The 20,376-nt window shown below is 33.8% G+C and overlaps 1 protein-coding gene across 2 annotated transcripts in view; it reads right to left on the bottom strand.

Annotated features, from left to right (window-relative positions):
* Positions 1-2,896: 2,896 nt before the first annotated feature.
* Positions 2,897-20,376, bottom strand: part of LOC140624573 (sodium channel protein type 3 subunit alpha) — a 104,105-nt gene continuing 86,625 nt past the window's right edge. For both annotated transcript variants that reach the window (XM_072811484.1, XM_072811483.1), the window contains exons 20-28: positions 20,047-20,201; positions 19,107-19,280; positions 14,212-14,334; positions 11,672-11,944; positions 10,737-10,790; positions 9,777-9,914; positions 8,570-8,674; positions 6,723-6,993; positions 2,897-6,207 (exon numbers count right to left, since the gene is read on the bottom strand). In XM_072811484.1, coding sequence (XP_072667585.1) covers positions 5,012-6,207; positions 6,723-6,993; positions 8,570-8,674; positions 9,777-9,914; positions 10,737-10,790; positions 11,672-11,944; positions 14,212-14,334; positions 19,107-19,280; positions 20,047-20,201 — 2,489 coding nt within the window. In that variant the 3' untranslated portion in view covers positions 2,897-5,011. The remainder of the gene's footprint in view (positions 6,208-6,722; positions 6,994-8,569; positions 8,675-9,776; positions 9,915-10,736; positions 10,791-11,671; positions 11,945-14,211; positions 14,335-19,106; positions 19,281-20,046; positions 20,202-20,376) is intronic.

Genomic DNA, 20,376 nt, shown 5'->3' with positions numbered 1-20,376 from the left:
TACAATATTTTAAGAAGAAATAACTGTGAAGGAGGTAATGCAGCACAGTACGATCCACACCATCATGGATCACATGAGGAAGTGTGAGGAGAAATGATTTCTTCTATTTGGGGAACTCTGTGGAAGCTTCCTAGATGATAATGACACTTGAGCCAGGTCTTGAAAGATAAGGAATGATTCATCAGGACATTTCTGGCAAAGAAGTGGATAGATGTTCAAGACAGGAAAGATGTCAAAACATTAGGTAACGGGAGAGTGTGTGATTATGAGGGATAAGAGGCATGAGTTGTGGAGTGGTGGCCATCAGTGGTGGCCAATAATGGCTGATAGTAGTAAAATAGGTACGGGCAGATTATGTAGGGATTTGTTTTTACTTCATAATTAGAAGGGGAAATTGATTTTCTGAGCAATTGGGTGCTGTTAGGTTTAGGAAGTTTTAGATACGTACTTCAGTATGCAAACTGGCAGAATTTTGAACAGAGTTTCTGGAAAGAAGAGGAGGGGAGAAACACTGCTGACAAAAGAATCTGTAGGAGTCAGTAACAACACAAGTTTTTGAGAAAAAATGTTTTAGATGTTATAATAAAATGATGTGTGTCTTTTAATCTTTTGTAATAAAAACAGTACTCTAGGGAATATAAGACTTTAATAAGCCCAACTTGAAGGTTTGTGGCAAATATTAATTAATGACAAAAAGAAGCAAGTACACTTTTTCTAGACAATTTTACAGGTAAAATTGAAAATTATTAGTGACTTTTTGTTATATGTCAGGTGTTGTCTTTTAGAAATCTGTAACACCATAAAGAAATAATAGCCATCCTTTCACTTATTTAAAGCATCCTTCACTTTGTGTTATAAAACCTTTGAGGACAAGAGGACAAGAAAACTTTTTTCTTTCTTTTTTTTTTAATATTTTAATTATAAGTGAGAGACAGATATATATAGAGAGAGGCAGAGACACAGGCAGAAGCAGGCAGGCTCCATGCAGGGAGCACGTCATGGGCTCCCTGACGCAGGACTTAATCCCAGGACTCCAGGATCACGCCCTGGGCCGAAGGTGGCACTAAACCGCTGAGCCACCAGGGTGGCCAAGAAAACTTTTTTCTTAATGGAGCTAAAGTTGGAGCCATATGTATTTCCATTTAAGCTTATCTCAGTAATGTTATTTTTTTTATTTTATATATTTTAAAGATTTTTTTTTTATTTATTCATGAAAGAGTGAGGCAGAGACACAGGCAGAGGGAGAAGCAGGCTCCATGCAGGGAACTCGATGTGGGACTCGATCCCTGGACCAGGATCACGCCCTAAGCCAAAGGCAGATGCTCAACCACTGAGCCACCCAACCACCCTGAGTAATGTTTTAAAAGGCTTGACAGGTCATATATTTTTCCTTAAGTGTTACCCATATAAAGAAGATTACTCCCTTTGAATAGACAATATGACTTTGAACATAGAATTTTAGAATTTAAGAGACAAAAGTGTCATTCAAAAAAGGAGGAATCTGAGGGGCCAGAATTTGATTTGCCTGAATTACATTGCTAATTTGATACCAGAACTGATACTGAAAGACAGGTGTTAGAACTCTTGGTCCAGTCTTTTTTGGTGTTTCTCATTAATGCAAAAATGGTCAGCAAGAACTTTCTTTATGATTACTATGTAATGGTTTGAAATGCACAAGAATGATTTTTATGTTATTTTATTGTATTCTAGTTATTTGAAAATTAGTAAACACTTAAATTTATATAGCTATTATCTTTTGGCTATAATATTTAAAAACTGGAATACCCATTTTTTTCTCCATATAAATGTTCTTCCCTTACTAAAGGACAGCCATTAGTATCACTTATTGGTGAGTTTAAGTTTCCTTAATTTCATAGTATTGTTATTTCTGTATCTAAGTTGATTATTTCTAGCATATTTTATTTTTAAAATTTTTTCTAGTTATTTTAAACAATTCTGTGATGAAGTTCAATAATAGAAGGATTTTTCTTATGGAATTAGTCATTTAAAATATATATTAGGTTATATTAACAGCTCTATATTCTGAACAGTATTTTCAGAATATCCATTAGCTTGATAGGTATATTTTTAAAAGTTTTTTTTTTTTTCAGCTGAAGGCTCTCATGACTATTTTAGAAGATGATCATGTAGCTGCAGTGCATATCAATTAATAGAATAGTTGGCTAACATGATATGATGGGTTGCATAGAAAGGGTAAGGGTTTTGCAAAGTAATACTTCACTTCTCTGTGGTGTTGGCGAGATCTGAAAATTGACTTTAGCAGAAAGAAGCCAGTGAATTCCACTGAAGTCAGCTTATATCATTTACATTGAGGAAATTATGAATTGCATATTTAGATTCACTTCATCTTCAAAAAAATATGCCTTATAATTGGAATTTTCCATTGAGAATAAACATTTGGTTTTGACAAGACATAAATCCAAGGGCCCTAAAAAAAAGTTAATGTAAATTCTCAATCACAACCATCATTAATACTTTATATGTAAATAGGAATTCATAAAATGAATTTAAATAACAAAGTATGTAGCCTTTGTTAGCTACCAAGAAATTTGGAGATGGTTATCAATAACACGGAGAGGAGCTGAGATGAAAATGGTTACAGCCAAGGGAAGTAATTGGTATTGACAACCATTGTCAATGGCTACTATTACTGTTACTGAAACTGCAAATTGGAACATGTGGATGTGATTCTTTGCACACAGAAAAGTTCACAACTGCTTTTTGATAGCTTTTATTCCATAGTACTGTGTGGTGGATCATGTATTACGTTACTGTAAAATCCCTGTGAACTTTTATGTATACAAATATCAGATCAATTACAGATTTCATTAATTATGAATATTTTAAACATTAATAAAAAACAGAGGCCAAGAAATTAAATATAATAAAAATTGAAATATTTATTCTTTTGGCTCAATAATGACGTAGCTCACCATTCTTTTTAGTAATAGCAATTCCCTGCATGCAGTTCATTTAGTACACTACAAGTAAATAGTTTTGTAAAAGGTTAACATTAAACTTTTGGTTTGTGCAAAAAAAACAAAAATTTATATCATGTTAGGTAATTGCACAACTTTGCCACTTTGTTCATGGCTAAAAAGGAGAGAGCCCATGTTATTTCTCTAATAGCTCTAGTATAGCAAGAATTAAAAAAATAAGACTAGTCTGCATAAGCAAATACTACAAAAGTTTGAGTAAAAAAAAATTTCCATGAATAATGGGTAATATTGAGGCAACCATAGTAAAAAATGATCTAGGTTTGAATTTTTGACCAATGTATCTCTATTGGAATGGTAGAAAATATATTATAACAAAGAAATCCACAAAACCCATTGTCTAACTTTTATTTTAGGAAATTATCCATTGAAAAGTCTTATGGATTCAAAAGTTTGGAGTTGTGATTAAAAATAAAAAGCAAAAGCATAAAGTAAAATAAATTGCCATGTCATCAACCTGAAAATAATTTTCTTATGTACAAAGTGCAACAAATAAAATTGATCATATTTTTACATTATTTATATTTAAACAAGTTTTGGACATATTTTTAGCAAAATATGATAGTATAGGTTTTGACAATAGGCAGTATGCAGTGTGTTTCTTTGAAATATAGAGAGACACCATATGACACTCAAGTTGAATTAAAATTCAGAAGTAAAGGTACTTTTAAATAACTGCAAGCTATTCTGCTTGACATACTGGATAGAGCTGTATGTCTTCCAACTCTACCAACATGTGACATCTTCTAACCAAGGCTTGTGAAGAATGGGTTGAGTAAAAGAGCAGCATAGGCAATATTAACATGCATTAGTGATAGTCTTCAAACTATGTTTAATGAATGGTACAGGATACATCCCTGTTGGAAGCTCGCAAAAGACACATACACTGTGGTACATATTTGATTTAATAGATGTTTATCAGAATATATATATATATATATATGATTATATATATACGTGTGTATATATGTGTGTGTGTGTGTGTGTGTGTATATATATATATATATATATATATATATATATATATATATATATTCCTGCCCAAACATGCACCACAGGATAAAATAACTATTTACATAACAGGGGGTGTTGAATTGACATAAAATGTCAGCTTTGCTGAGAGTAGAAGATGGCAAAGCAATACTGCAGCTGAAAGTGGGACAACTATTCTAAAGTGACACTATAGATATACTTTTTCTAGATTTTTTTTCATTTTGTTTTTGGAAAGCATTTAACCAAATTAAATATAGAGCTCTGGAACTTAGAATAAAATTTGCACTTGCTGAAACAATATTTGCATAAAAATAATCCTTTAAAAATTAGAGGAGACTTTACAGGCACATAACTGTTCAGATATAAACAAATGTAACAGACTAAAACACTTTCAAAATTAAAGCTGTCTAGAAAATGGAAGTACCTGAAATTATTGACATTAGAATATTTTTTTCTGGTTTTGAGCAAGAATTTTATCTCTCAAAACACTTTTGCTGATCATTTGAGAGACTTGTGGAGTAGGAACACAGGGCTCATATACTTTTCTCTCAACTTAAATGGCATTTACAAAAATAGTGACATAGTATTATGAATAAACTATGAATTAGGGAGCAAGGAAATCCACTAGAACAAATTTTGTAAAAATATGGCAGATATGGAAGTTAAAAATAGAGTGGATGCAAGTACTGTACTAAAGGTGTTTGGTGTAGTTACAATGATCACTTTGCACAATTATCCCTACAGTCTAGATAGCCATTTAGTTTCTCTTCAGCAGTGTCAGCTGGTAATGAAAACAGCAACCTCTTGTCAATCTTGTTGATACCCTGACTCACAGAGTTGTAGTGATGGAGAGGTCACTGTCTTGTTATAGGCACTGACCATGAGTATTTGTTAAAACAGTCAGTTTGGCATAGACCTCTTCTGGGAGTCCAGTTGACACATAGACTTTACCATCATAGGCTGTAAACAATTGATCACAAAGATAATTCTTTGTTTCTTTTTTACTTTTGATTTTCCCTGACCTCTTTCCCTTTGCTTTCTTTTTCTGGTTTGTCTTTCTCAAACTTCTCTTTGTCTGGCTTTGTTACACTGTCATAGGAAGGAGGAGATGTGGTAGAGGAACTTCCATCTGTTTTTTCTGGGGTGGAGTTTCCATTTAATTTGTCAATAATCATGTCTTCTTTGATAGGTAAGTCAATCCTTCCTTTAATTGCCTCTTTGTTATATTCACTTGATACCTTTTTTAACCTTTGTCTTAAAAGATAACATCTGAAATTACGCTGAATGATAGCAGCAGATACCTCCTCTTGTTTGCGTTTCAGAGTGGTAGTGATGGGTTCATAGGAGACTTTGGAGGGGTTCGAAGCCATGAACCGGTCTTCCATCTGTATTCTAAGGGCATCCATCTCTCCACTCTCACCCAAAACACGCTTTGTAAAGGCAAATAAAATGTCGAGGCAGTGGATCCGGTCCCCACTGACCATGGGCAGGTCCATGGCAATGAGCTGGACTTTGTTTGGTTTCGCTATGAGAAGAGGAGGATCCAGGGCAGCTGCAAAATCAGAGAGCTTGGAGAACTCTATAAACTGGGTGGCATCAGGATCAAACTTCTCCCAGACTTCATAGAACATCTCAAAGTCATCCTCGCTCAGGGGCTCTGCACTCTCCTCAGTGGCAACACTGAAGTTCTCCAGGATGACAGCGATGTACATGTTCACCACAACCAGAAAGGAGATGATGATGTAACTGACAAAAAAGAAAATCCCAACAGATGGGTTCCCACAGTCTCCCTTAACTGAGCTTCCAGGGTGAATTGTGTCAGGATCACAGTCAGGTGGTGCACTGTTGAGAATAGGTGCTAGCAATCCGTCCCAGCCAGCCGAGGTGGTAATTTGGAACAAGCAGATCATGCTGTTGCCAAAGGTCTCAAAGTTGAACATGTCATCAATTCCAGCTTCCTTTTTAACATAGGCAAAGTTGGACATTCCAAAGATGGCATAGATGAACATGACCAGGAAGAGCAGGAGGCCGATGTTAAATAAGGCAGGGAGGGACATCATCAGAGCAAAGAGCAGTGTGCGGATCCCCTTCGCCCCTTTGATCAGACGCAAGATTCGACCGATCCTGGCAAGCCGGATCACTCGGAACAGGGTGGGGGACACAAAGTATTTTTCTATCAGCTCAGCCAGAAACATACCTGTGGAAAAAATACAGAAATCAACTAAACAGTGAATATCTTATGCCGACACGAATGCTTTATATTTGCAAGATTTAAGAAAACAGTAAGATTGTTATGATTATAAACTTTTACTAAATATTTGGGTCTATTCCCTAATACTAGCAATTAAAGATAACAGAGTTTTATTCAATGATTCTATAATGTTATAAACCAATATAGATTTTTAGAAAATCCAAAAATTAAATAACCTCAGAGTGTCATGGCAATTTAAGATTATATACACTCAGTTTCTATGAAGAGTTATCCCCACACATAAAATGTGCTGATTACTGACAAAGATTATTTCTGAAATCTCTAAATATATTCTCTTTTCAAATATTGACATTCTTCTGTTAGAGGAAAATGAACAGTAGTGGTAAACTTAAGAATTATACACATTAACATTCTCAGATCTAATTTCTGTGTTACACAGCTGTCAGGCCTGGGGGAGCTTTACCTACATTGGTACCTCTCTGTAATTAAACCATTCTTACCCACAATGGAGAGAATCACCACCACAAAATCAAAAATGTTCCAGCCTATGGTGAAGTAGTAGTATCTGAGAGAGATGAGCTTTAGCACAAATTCTCCAGTGAACAGGATAATGAATACAAGGTTGATCCGGGACAAAACCAGAGTCATATATTTGCTCTGGTCATCAGTTTCCACCATCATGGTGACCATGTTGAGGCAGATGAGGATCATGATACTGATATCAAAGACTTGTCTAGTTACAAAGTCAAAGACCATTCCTTGGAATTTGTTCTAGAAAGAGAGGTAAAAGAAGGTTAATACGCACATTTCATAAATAATGACTAAAATTTCAGATGAAGGCCTTCCATATATGGCCATGAGATATACACCCTTATCACATTACTACAAACAATTTTTTGTGCTCCATTTCTCTTCACATTAAAATACAAAAGGAAATGAAAAAAGTCATATGATAAGAACAAAACGTATTCAGTATATTTAAGTTCCATGGGAAGACAGAGCTCAGTAAGGCATAAATTGGTGGCAGTTAGCTGTCAATATGCATGGGCTTTGCTTGATTTAAAATAACTTGATAATTTTTACCAAAAAATTATGACAACTAATAATGGAAGATTTACAAAGTAGATTGATACAGAGTTTTAAATGGATGAATACCCTAATTCATTTATCAGTACTTCAGGAATTTTGGTTTATAACTTATTTCCATCTCTCTCTCCTTCAAAATAAGTCATTTTCTATTTTATTCTGTCTCTTTTAATTATGTTTGTGTGTTATTTATCTCTTTCTTCATCTGTTCTTTATCCATGCTTCAACAAAAATGAATGACATTTTTTCTTTGTCTTATTAGCAATCATCTCAGGAATCACGTACTTTTAAAGATTACTATACTCATGTGGTATTAGATATAATTCTATTAGGGAAATAAATCCTTAATAATTTAAAATAAAAACATAAAATTTCATAGCTTATTGAAAATCAGTTTCATGAATTGACAGAGTTTTCTTCTTTAAAATATAATATTTAAATAATCAGTAAAACAGGTTTATGTCCTTTTGTGTATCCTCCCCTACCTCCCCCCTTAATCACTCCTAACCTCAAATCCAAAACTCTTAAAAATATGGTAAAGTGGAAGTCATTTATAGGATTTATGAGAAAATCCAAGTTCTGGCAATTAACAAGCTTTATGACTTTAGGTAGGATATTTTACTTTTTTTTTTGGGGGGGGGGCTTCAGTTTCCTTATTCCTTACCCATCTAAGAAGATAGGTTAGTTAGAGTGCCGCTCTGTGAACATAATCCTTCGTTATGTCTTTTCGTATATTATGAAGCTCTACGGAGTATGCATTCTGAATAAGTCTTTCTTTTTTGTGTTGTTGGTGAAACAAACTATTTTGATGATACCCTTTTCCTTTCTAAGAATGTTAATATTTTCTAGTCGTCAAATGGAGAGAACAAATAGTGTAGAGGGAAATAATGGGGTGGGATGGGAGTTTTCCAGATTCCCATCTATTTAAATGGCAAGAGGGTGCTGTATAACATGATTGGGTACATTCCTGGCAGCAATAGGTGGCAGCAGGAATATGGAGTCTGCTATGGAAGCAGTTACTGGACACTCCAAATTGCACGTTTTCAATCGACAAACTGTAGAGAGCATCACCTCCTTTTTAATAACTTAATAATTCTTACCGAGTGTGGCAGTTGTGAACTGTGTTAAACAATATGAACTTTACAATTAGGGCATACTATATATTGGTGATATCACTCAGTATGTTTTCATCCAGAACACTACCAGTTTCATCATATGGAAATAAGGCTTTAGAATGTTAAAGAAGATGAGTAATTCTTACTGCTGGTCGAGGTATGGGCTTCTGAGGTTTCTTGGATCCAAGTTTCTTCATTGCATTGTAATATTTTTTCTGTTCTTCTGTCATAAAGATGTCCTGACCTCCAAAGTAAAGATACAGTATAAAACTGGTTACAATCTGAATGTGTTACAACAGCATTTGTACAAAAATATTTGAGTCTTTAGTCTTTTCTCAATTTTTAAATGGAAATTATCCTGTTTCATATGTTTTTTGCTATATATCCTGTTTCATATATACATATATACACACGTACATACATGTTTTTAATTTTCTCATTTATGTGAAATTCTGAATACTATTTAAACCTATAATCACATAAATGTCTGATTAGTACAGGATCCTAATTTCACTATATTATGTTTAGAAGGAGGCTCAGGGGTCTCAAATATATTTTTCTGAAAGAAAAAATGTTTTCTTAGTCCATTTCACTGTTGACAGTTTTCCTTCTTTATTCAGTAATTTTAAGTACTTCTGGTGTGCTAGAAAATGCAACTGGTATCAGAATTACATAGATATATGAGACACAATGTCTTGTTGCCACGTGGAGTAGGAAAATGAAAACAGGTGGAAAATGTATAGGATATATATATATATATATATATATTGCAGAGATCAAAATAAACCCTGAAAACTTAGAAACAGGCTTTATATAGGGGGATACCCTTAAGCTAGGTCTTAACCGATGAGGTGTGCTAGGCAAAGCATTCCGGGAAAAGAAAATACCCTATGTGAAGTCATGGAGCCACAAGAGTGTGGCTTGTTCAGAAAGGGTAGAAAATCCATGTAGCTATGTGTGTAAAATGTGGTAGTAGTAATGGTGGATATTGACTGAAGAGTAGGGAAGTAGATATAGAAATGTGATGTGGAAGAAAATGCAGCTAGAAACCTGAGTGGAAATAATTTCTGAAATTCTCTGTAAGCAAGGATGAAGCATTAGAGGAGGCCCACTGGATGCTTTGAAGCCATGGTCACATTTTTTTCACAAAGACAGGATAGCAGCTCAGCAGAGGATGAATCTAGAGAGGAGCCACCAGCTAGAGGCTGGAAACTCTGGATCTGAACTGACCAAATAGTGAACTGAAAAGAATATAAAAATGATCTAAGTCTGTCTTGAATCTGAATATCCTGATTATTTGGATGTACAACAGACAGAACTTCAGGGGAAATCTGAGAGCTGAGAAATACTTATCTTCTTTTTCTGTTGGTTGAAGTTATCTATGATTACACCAATGAATAGATTCAGAGTGAAGAATGACCCAAAGATGATAAAGATGACGAAGTATAAATACATATATAGATTTTCTTCATAAACAGGCTGAAGTTTTACCTAAATGGTATTGAAAATATTAAATAATATTTTAAAACATAATAAATACTTAAACTAAGTTAACATTTGGTGAGTGTTGTCACTTAATCTAGAGCAATTTTTGCCTTGTCGTGAGATACTGTTCTGCAAAAAATGTTCTTTTTTAAAACTAGTATGATCTAGGAGAATGAAAGTTTATAATTTTTATGATGGTTCTTGAATCTGTTTTTCCACTGTGACTTACCTGTATATTTCTTTAAATAACAGTGGTATAAACAAACATTTTGAACCTGTTAATAGTCTTAAGTTTTTTTGCAGCATTTTAAATTTGAGTCTGGAGATGTTGGTTCTTGAAGATATGGCTTTAATAATAGAATATCAACTTCTAAAGGAATGCAGCATAGACATATATTCTGAGGAACTTTTTCAATTCCTATTTTCAAATTTGAATTTCCCTGAAACTTGCTTTTTTCCTGTTTTTTTTTTTTTTTTTTTTTTTGGAAGGTGCTTCACAGACTCTGTTTATCATAACCTCCAGGGTTAGGGAGAAGCAAGTTACTTTCTCATGAGCAATGTTCCCAATCTTGAGTCTCATTTATGGACCAGTTTCATGTCTTCTGATCCATGCAGTTAGATATCCTTTCATATTAGATATATATGTCAGACATATATTAACCAAAATACCATATTTATTGAAATGCATTACCTTAAGAGGATCATTTCTATATGCAATTATAAATGTTCTCATTGCTATTATAAAAATCTGGGTCATTCACTTAAATTGTTAAAAATGTTCACTATGGAAAATCTAGTAACTATGAATAGTATTTGAGTGATACTTACATCTCGTGAGTCAACAGCTGCATACATAATATCCATCCAGCCTTTAAATGTGGCCTGTAAACAATATATATTTGAATTCTACATAAAAACCTAATCCAAGAATATGGCATTTTATCATATGAAAATCTGATAGTGTTACTACAAGTAAGTTTTTGTATGATATCATAAAATTCTCTATAAAGAGATTAAAATGAATTGAATGAAGAAATTGAATTGAAGTAAAATATGATTGTATTTAGAGTCTGGAATTCATTTCCTTTGTTCTCTCAGAAGATATTAATTACTTTCTACACAAAAATTGAACTAGAGGCTTGATTCATAAAATATCCATCTTGGTCTCAAATTCTTTTTATACCAAAATATAAGCTCTGTGATTCAAACCTATGGTGTGTTTAAACACAGCTCAACTGTTTTCATTAGTGAATTACTGATTAGTTAATATGTGGTCAATTAAGTAAAAATTATTAAACATTATACATTTTGAAATCTACCCCATAAGATTTACATTTCTACAAATAGCAGAACCAAACTCCTTAGATGTTGCAATAAATTTCCTGGCTAATAATATATATACATTTAATTCATCACTAAAACATGTACATTGTTACTTTAACATAAAATTGCTCCTTTGGCAATGATTGTCAAAGAAAACTAAAAACAGTAAAAGTGCAATTGCACTCGATAATATAGTAAGAAAACAAACAGGAAGCAGGAATATAAGACTATATTAAAACATACTAAAAGTTGAACACTGGGAAAATTTGTAATCAAATACTGCAAAACATCTTAAAGTCAATTAAGTTAATAGTATAGGTGTTATCATCAACTACTTTTGTTCCGTTAAATACTAATTATTCAAGCAAAGCACATCAGAGAAATGATCTTTTGTCAGACATTTTGAAAATGTTTCCAGAACTCATACAGTGGCAACTTACCACTTGAAGCAATGCAAGATAGCCAGCGCCAACATTATCAAAGTTTACTTTGACGTTTTTCCATCGAGCTTGCTTGCCAAGAGCCTGACAGTCGCTCAGATTGTTGACTTCACTAACTTCAAACATGTTACCCGTTGTCGTGTTAACACAGTGGTAGAACTTGCCAGCAAACAAATTCACACCCATGATGCTAAAGATCAACCAGAAGATGAGACAAACCAAGAGTACATTCATAATAGAGGGAATTGCTCCAACAAGAGCATTCACAACAACCTGGAAGAGAAAAGGAGAAGGCCACTTACAGATCGTTAAGATGAAAACCGTTCCTTTTATTTATTTAATACTAACATGGGTGTGAAAAGAGTTAAATAAAAATCTAGGTGGATAAGTTATTTCTTATGATGTGCTCTAGGACATATTTGGTAAGGGAAAACAAACAGTGACACAACTAAAGAGCTAACGGATTTAAGGAAAGCAAAATATGCCAAAGTGTGAAAAGAAATAAAAACCTGATATAGTAAGATGGAGTCAGAAAGTGTTTGTATGCTGGGGAGAAAAGAAAAAAAAAGATGTATTAAATACCAACAAGAAAAATTGTCATTCAGCAATACATTTTAACTTCGAAGTGTTAATGAATGATTGATGATTTGAAAACATGGTTAAACAAACCCTTCAAATAAAGTTTTAATAATGCCTTAAATAAGCCTCCTCAGATCAAGTCAACATTTTATGACTATGAATAATAGTGTCTTTTTTTCTCTATTGGTAAATCCCAATTTTAAAAAGTATATTAAATGAGATGGAATTTATCTCTGGACATAAAAGTACCGAATATGTCCTCATTGTTATTCTGATCTCTCAAATACTCACTTTGGGGTAGGGTACATGTTACTTAAGGTAACATTTGGGGTATAGGTTACTTCATCTACCTGAGCTGACCTGTTTCATGAAGGAGAAATTAAGTTACCTATTCTCTCATTAAATTCAAAAGCTTAATAGGTATTTTGAAATCTCTATGGAGGTTGACAGTGTCTTTTCTTATCTACTTTAATCTGATTCATATTGGACTGTTTTGCTAGGCATTTATGTTAAACTATTGTTTTATTTTTAAAAAGTATAAATGTTGTTAGAAATCAACCTCAAGAATTTTTAAATTGACATCAAGGCCTGAAATCCAAAATTTCATATGCTATTTAAATTTTATTTCTTTTAGAAATTAAGTTATATATATTATACTTGCCATGTTTCTTTGCTCCTAAAATTTGGTAAAATGACGTCCACAAACTTTATCAAATAACCACGTGATATATTTCTTATTTTATAGGTGGAACATTATTTCAGCCATATAATTAAATTAAAAATGCCAAACAATGTTTTTTCAGATTAGAGTAAATTTATAAGCTTCTTATTTTGTTCATCTTCCTTCAAAAAGGAATTGTTAATACAAAACCATGCAAGTAGATGACGGCTTAAGTATTGTCAGTAATGGCAAAGATTGGCTTGAATAGAACTTGAAATTGTATTATAATTTTTATGAATTTTATCTTGTCTTGTGACTTTTTTTATCAAATAGCAATGAAATGAAATTAGAATGTAAAACCAAATATGTCTTTGCTTACAATGCTTCTGGAAAGTCTGTACAGTGGTTTCATTCTCCCTGAAACTCCCTGAGTGAATTTTGAAGTCAAGGCTGAAGTGTTTGTTTTTATTGCTCCAAACTTCTAACATAAAAGCATTATGGCCAGGGAGAAAGTCAATATCCATGTGCATTTGCATGCTGGAATAAACAAAGCTGGCCTTTGCTAAGTAGTATTTTGAGGGGTGTTACGAGTGGTTGTGTATCCAAATAAATGTGTACTTTATGTGTAGATGCATAAAATACACACTAAAGAATGGAGCTAGAGAGGAAAATGCACATGCTGTGAAAAGTGAACCTCATTCAGAATGCTCACTTAAAAGGGCAATCTTTAAAGCAAACCCCAGGGGTTGCCTGAAATGCCAGCTAATTGTTCTAACCCCCTATTTTGGTTGCTTAGGATGTATAGAGGCTTATCAGAGGCTACATTTTAGAGTTGTTTTCTTATACGATTATTTTTGTTACTGATATTAAGTGAAGAAATAAAGCACACAAAAACCTTTTACCTTTCATTCATTACCAGTGATTTTTGAGGAATCAAACTGCCTATTGGGAGGAAGAAAAACCCCTACTAGGATGAATGTCAGTAGTGAAAAATCATTTAGATATGTATAAGCAATGAAATGAAATAAATGGCAGTGTATGTTTTTTGGATATTGTGGAAACATCCTTGAACTCTCCTCAGAACACCTGGATTCTAGCCCTAGTTCTGCCACAATTTCTGAGGACCTGTTTAAATACACCTCAGTTTCAGGAGGCTAACCTTAGTGATAGGTCAGATTCCTTTTCTGAAATTCTGTAATTCCGTGAAATAAATGTCAGAAGAGTATGGTACCCTTCTGTAGCTAAATAATTAACCTACATTTAATTCTGATATGAATCATCAGAGAGCTTTTATTCTTACCCTCATGCCTTCAAACCGGGATAAAGCTCTTAGAGGTCTTAAAGCTCTTAACGTCCGCAGGGATTTAATGGCACCAAGTTCTGAGTAGCCAAGAGCATTGGCTACCAAGCTAACCAAAGAAACCTATAAAAAGGAAAGATATTAATAGTTCACCTAGAAATAAACTGTCGACTAAAGGCATAAGATGTAGTGTCTCTTCTTTAGTACCAACCAAATAAAATTCAGACATATCGTGGCGGCTTTCATCTTCCATGTAGGGGGTTCATCTTATGTTGCCAGCTTCATTTCATGTTATTGCTTTTCTTACCAATGGAAACAGAGTCTTGGCCAATTTTTATAAACATGTAAACCCTTCCCGTTAGTTATTTCACCCTGTGGAACCCCTTTCAACCTGTGCACATATCACTGAGGATTCAGGATTTGGTTCAAAAGCCAGATCCTCCATGGATCTGTGTTTAATATCATTGATTGGAAATCATGTTTCTCTCCTGAATTTATGTAGTATCTTAGTTATGTGTATTGGAAGCATTTACCATTTAATAGAATCAATTGGTTAGATATCTTCTTTTTCCCTTTCAGGTCACATAAACTTTTTATGAAACAGTCTTCTCTCTGTGTCCCTAATACTGTCTGGTTAAATATGCTTTAGTTAATATGTGTTGGATAAATAAATAATGGAATAATTTTACCTGAAAAAAATTTTGTCAGACCATGTTGTAGTAGTTTCATAGTAATGAAGAAATATTTATTCAGAGTTCTCAACTTATAATTCATAGTGATAATACATCTTCTGATATTTATACACATACTAAATTTTACTTAAATTTGTGAAAGGTTAAAGAAGACATGCCCTTTTTTGAGAGGAAAAGACTTTATTTGCCTAGATTTTCTTTCAACATAACATTTATTGAACATTTACTATGTGCAAGGTTCTAAGTGCTTTATGCATATAAATCTTAAGAAGTAGGTAATACTACTATTGCCTTCTCACTGGTGAGGGAGTTAAGCCCCTCACTCCTCTCTCCCCACTGCAAAAAAAGGGAATAAGAGATGGAGTTAGGTCTTGAACCCAAGTGACCTGACTCCAAAGCCATATCTTAACCTTTTGCATACAGTTTAAAAAAATTTGTTCCTCATCTGAACCATAAAAAACAAAATGGTTTGAGTGGCTATCTTATCAGTTCTTGTAAGAACTGTACAAAAGTAGTACTTTCCTTGATGCATATGGAGGAGTTAATTCTGTACTCCATCCACTGGATGGTTTAAAGGCATTGGGGCTTCATTTCTTGTAAAAAGAGCTTTTGAAAAATAGGTCTAAATGAATCTTTCCATGGTCTTGTGAGGTAGGATGGAAACGGATATGCCCAAGAACACATGGTTTAAAGGGTGACAAGGAAACCAAACTGAAGCTTTAAAGGCACATGGAGCCACTGCTCCCTCATTGTTAATTTAGCATACATCTCACAGAATCTAACAGAAAAATAAATGACTAGTGGCAGGATAATTTATTGAGCTATTCATTTCTGTCTAGTGTTTACTGCTACAGAAGACCAGAAAGATGGGAAAGGTTATTAGAGAATGTACAGGCTTCTATGTTCTGGGCTCCTTTGCTTTGGGAAGCATTAACAGCTTCTTTAGGCTCCTGGAACTCCTTTCAGAAGGCTTCCCTCATGCTCTTTAAGTCCTTTATTTGAGAACTGGGTATTTAAAGGGAAGTGGCTGCAGGTTCCTCACAACCTGAAGTAAGGATGCTTTTGCTTTGAAACGAAAAGAAAAGTAATAGCCAAAATCAGGACATTTGGGATTCAGGTAGCTGGGAGACACCACTTGCATATAACCACTCCACAGTGGGGTGACTCAGTTCCTAGAGATGTGGGGCATTAGTGAACTGAGCTTTTAATAGACCTCATTCCATTTTGTGTAGGACAAAAACATTTATTGAGTTAACTAATGCAAAAAGCTTCATATACCTTAAAGGGAATTTTGAAATAAATAATTTTAAAGACTTGTAATATACTTAAAATTTGAAGATAATGCCCTATACAGGTAGTGTGCTTTACAACTTAAAATGATTCTTTTTTACTATTATCTCTGCTTGAGAGTGGTCAAATGACTAGTCCAAGAAAAGGTAGCAAGGGGCAAGGCCCTAACTGGAGTATGTCTTCTGTTTTTAACTCCAGTGTGTTTTTCACCTCAGCAAACATGTCCCCAATCTTCAATATTATCTTCATTTTTTTTGTGCTAAACATAAAAGGCATTCTTGCTAATGTGTACAAAATATAACAAGTCCTTTGACAAAAACTGAATTTTTAATATAAATTTATATGAACCCAGATGCTTCACAATACAGCAAATATATGAAACTGTGTTCGACGTTTCAGGGGGTTGGTTTAGCTGCCATTCACACCTTTCTGCATCCCTATGGCAGCAAAACTGAGAAAGAGAAATAATGCAGGAGGGATTTGTTGGTTCTGAAGAAGACCCTAGGAGTTCTGTGATTGCTTAATGAACCACATAATATGAATGTTTCTCTTTAAAATGGCTAATGATAATTTTTTTGAGAGCAGAATGAGTAAAAACCTTATAATCACTTCCATGCATTCCAATGATACATTTCAACCCAAACACTTGCATAATTTTTGATGACAAAGCATTCTCCCACTACCATTATTATTATTATTATTATTATTATTATTATTATTATTATTATAACATTTTCTGGAAACAGAAATAAGAGCTAGGTGAATTTGAAAAGTAGAAGAATTCATTATTTGCAGATATATTATTGTTGATCTAGAAGAACAAGGGAATAAGGTAAAAAACTATATAAGAAATACTATAATTATTTTAAGTGCTAATATATGGTTTCACTTGTTTTTTATTTTTTTTTAAAGATTTTATTTATTCATGAGAGATAGAGAGAGAGAGGCAGAGAAACAGGCAGAGGGAGAAGCAGGCTCCATGCAGGGAGCCAGATGTGGGACTCCATCTCAAGACTCCAGGATCACACCCTGGGCTGAAGGCAGGTGCTAAACCTCTGAGCCACCCAGGGATCCAGGAATAAGCCCATTTAAGTCAACATAACTTGTCCCAAAGTAGAAGGCTTTAATTACTCCGTTTCAATCTACCAGTTGAGGCTTATTTAAAAGGGAAGTATTTTTTTTTTGGCACATTCTTTGAAATTAAATGTATTCATTTAGACTTTATTCAGTAGATACTTAAGTATCTATATTAGGTGTCTCTAAGGATACAAGCATGATACAAAACCCCTGCTCTTTTTGCATCTTACTCATATTTTCTATATGGGCCAAATATATGGAAATTCCTGAAGTACAAGGTAGTATTTCAGTAAATGTAAAATTTTTAGTAAGTGTAAATATTTCAGTAAATTTCAGAATTCGCTGGAGAAGTTCTATCACATTTCTAAATGATCTTCGTGCATGAGAAAATCTTTCTGAACCATAGAGGATTCTTAAATGTATTTAGTGTTGCATCATTTCAGGGAGAAACTAAAGACTATAAATGCTAAATCCCAAAGCCAATCTGAAAATACAGTATTATATTTATAGCAGTTAGATAGTAAACCCCTGGAGTAAAGGAGAAGGGAATTGAGAATTAGGATTGGGACACTAAGCTCAGCTTTGTTACTTAGTTTTTTTTATCTTAAAAAAATATTTAAACTGAGGCTTCAGTTTCCTAATGTCTAGAATAAGGCCTAGATATTCTTTGAAGCCCATTTCAGCTGCAGATTATAAGAATGTTAAACTTCCCTTTATGGATGGCTTTTCAGGATAACATTAAAATTCACCTCTGTTATCCATTAAAAGCCAACCATGGAAATTGGAAATCATTTCTGGTCTATTAAAGTGACTTGGTAGCAGATTTCTTATCAACTCAAAGGGTTAGACACATTTTGGTTATAGCACTATAAGTATGTATGTGTGTGAAAAAGGGGAGTAGAATTTAGATAGGCCCATACTTATCAAAATGTTAAAAATAATGAATGTAAACATACAGCAATTATTGATTCATATTGGCAAGTGTTAGAGCTAAAAATAAAGTGCTTTATTATTGCTAGGGAACAGCTCGAGATAGTGCTTAAAGTACCTTGTTTTGTTGGGAGGCTGTGAAGCCTTGTGCAGTGGAATATCACAGACTACAAAGAATCAGATGACTGTCATTTTCCCCACTGCTTCTTCATTGCTTGGAATAAGTAAATAGGCTACAAGTCAGACAGATCCTATAATTGGTAATGTTTTTATGACTACTCACCCCAGGGTAATCAGATTCAGAGCAGGGCTCCTACACCTAACTCTCTGCGTGGTAAATTTCTGAATAGGTTCTGGGATATCTAACTATTGATTGAAGGATGGAAATGTATTTTATTGTCCCTGTGGGTATGTGGCTGAGTGAATGCAGTAAATTTTTTTTTTGTTTTGTTTTTTTAACATTATTTAGTAACAGGTACTCTAGTAAGGAATTAAAATACAATCTCACAAGTCCTGACCCTATATCCCTTGATTTTACCTTCTGGAGTTATTTTTTAAAATATAACTGTGACTATAAGCTAAGTGCTTAGATCTGTCAACAGACTTTTAGCTTTTCCTTACCTTGAGGTCCTTAACTTTTAGAAAAATAACTGTCTGCTTGTGGCATAGAACACTCTGTGTTTTCTTTACACTGTCTACATTTTTAGTACCTCTTCTATCATTTCCTATGAAGCTTTCCTAATTTTTACATTTATTTTAGTTTTTTTTTTTCTTTTCACTGCAAAGTTGTGTTAGCATTAGTAAAACCAGGTTCTCAAAAGTCAAGGTTTTAATTATAGGAGTATATGAAATGTGAAACTTATCTCTTTTAAAAATAATTTCATAAAAATCACTCAGGATACTTACATCGACAATCAAGAAATCTAGCCAGCACCAGGCATTGGTGAAATATGTTTGAAATCCATAAGCTACCCATTTGAGGAGCATTTCCAGAATAAATATGTAAGTGAAGACCTTGTCAGCATATTCTAGCATGGTTTTGATAGTCTTTCGCTGTTCAATGTATATATCTTCAAAAGCCTGTGAATCAAGAATGCTTTTATTTTACTTGAATTGAATGACTTGTCTCCCCCAAATACTTGATAAAATTGCTTAGTGTAATATTGGATGCAAAGTAGTAATTTGAAATTACTACTAAATATTAGCTAATATCTGACAAACATTGAACAAAATCTGAAGACTAAAACTAACAGAAAATGTTGGCATGGGAAATGTCAACATCTTCTCTGATTTAGTATATTCTTTCTTTCTTGCCTCTCACCTCAACATCTCTATCTCAATTGCTGCTGTAATGATATGTTTTTAGAGAAGTAATATGAACTCAGGATATAACTAGAAGTTCTTTAATGAGAGATGGACTTGGCCTATTCCAACATTATTTTCAACGATTCCCTGAATGATCTGGCTTATTTTGAAGAATAAATTGATTATACATAAAGAAAACCAAATACACTTTTAGTCCATAAATGTTAATATAATTATTAGGGCGAACTGGATGGTATTTGACATGGAAGTTAACATAGTTACAGAATGTCTCTGTGAATGGTTGTCTCAGTGAGGAAAACATCTATTAGATAAACACCAGATGAGAAATTCCATCTGCTTATTCATAGTTCTGATTTATTCTGTACTGAATTTTGCACAGTTAAACCCTGGGTGCCATGCTCTGCCAGCCATGGATATACCTTCCTCTCTTGCTTCTTAAACTCCATGTCTGTTTGTGGTATTTTCAGAAAATAAGCTGTTTCATGAGAACATGGTTCTTACCACTTTGCATTTCACTTACCAAAGCACCACTGCTGAGAAGAATCATGAAGACAATGAAAGTCTCAAACCAGTTGTGTTCAACGATGCTGTAGCAGGTTTTCCGAAGATTCCACCAGATTTTGCCTTTGCCCTCTTCTATACTTACTTGACAGAATGGAAACTTTTTAATACATCCTAAAAGATAACATTAAATATAAGAAATTAGACAAAGGTAAATTCTGTACGACATATGGATTCGGTAGTCTCATCCACACAGAGTGCTCACCACAATGAGTGTAGGCACCATCCCTCACATACAAGGTCATTACAGTATTACTGACTGTATTCTCTTTGCTATAGACTTTTCATC

Source organism: Canis lupus, chromosome 34 (genome assembly GCF_048164855.1).
Source record: "Canis lupus baileyi chromosome 34, mCanLup2.hap1, whole genome shotgun sequence".
NCBI lineage: Eukaryota > Metazoa > Chordata > Mammalia > Carnivora > Canidae > Canis > Canis lupus.
Note: the sequence above shows the minus strand (reverse complement) of the source record. Positions and strands in the feature narration are given on the sequence as shown.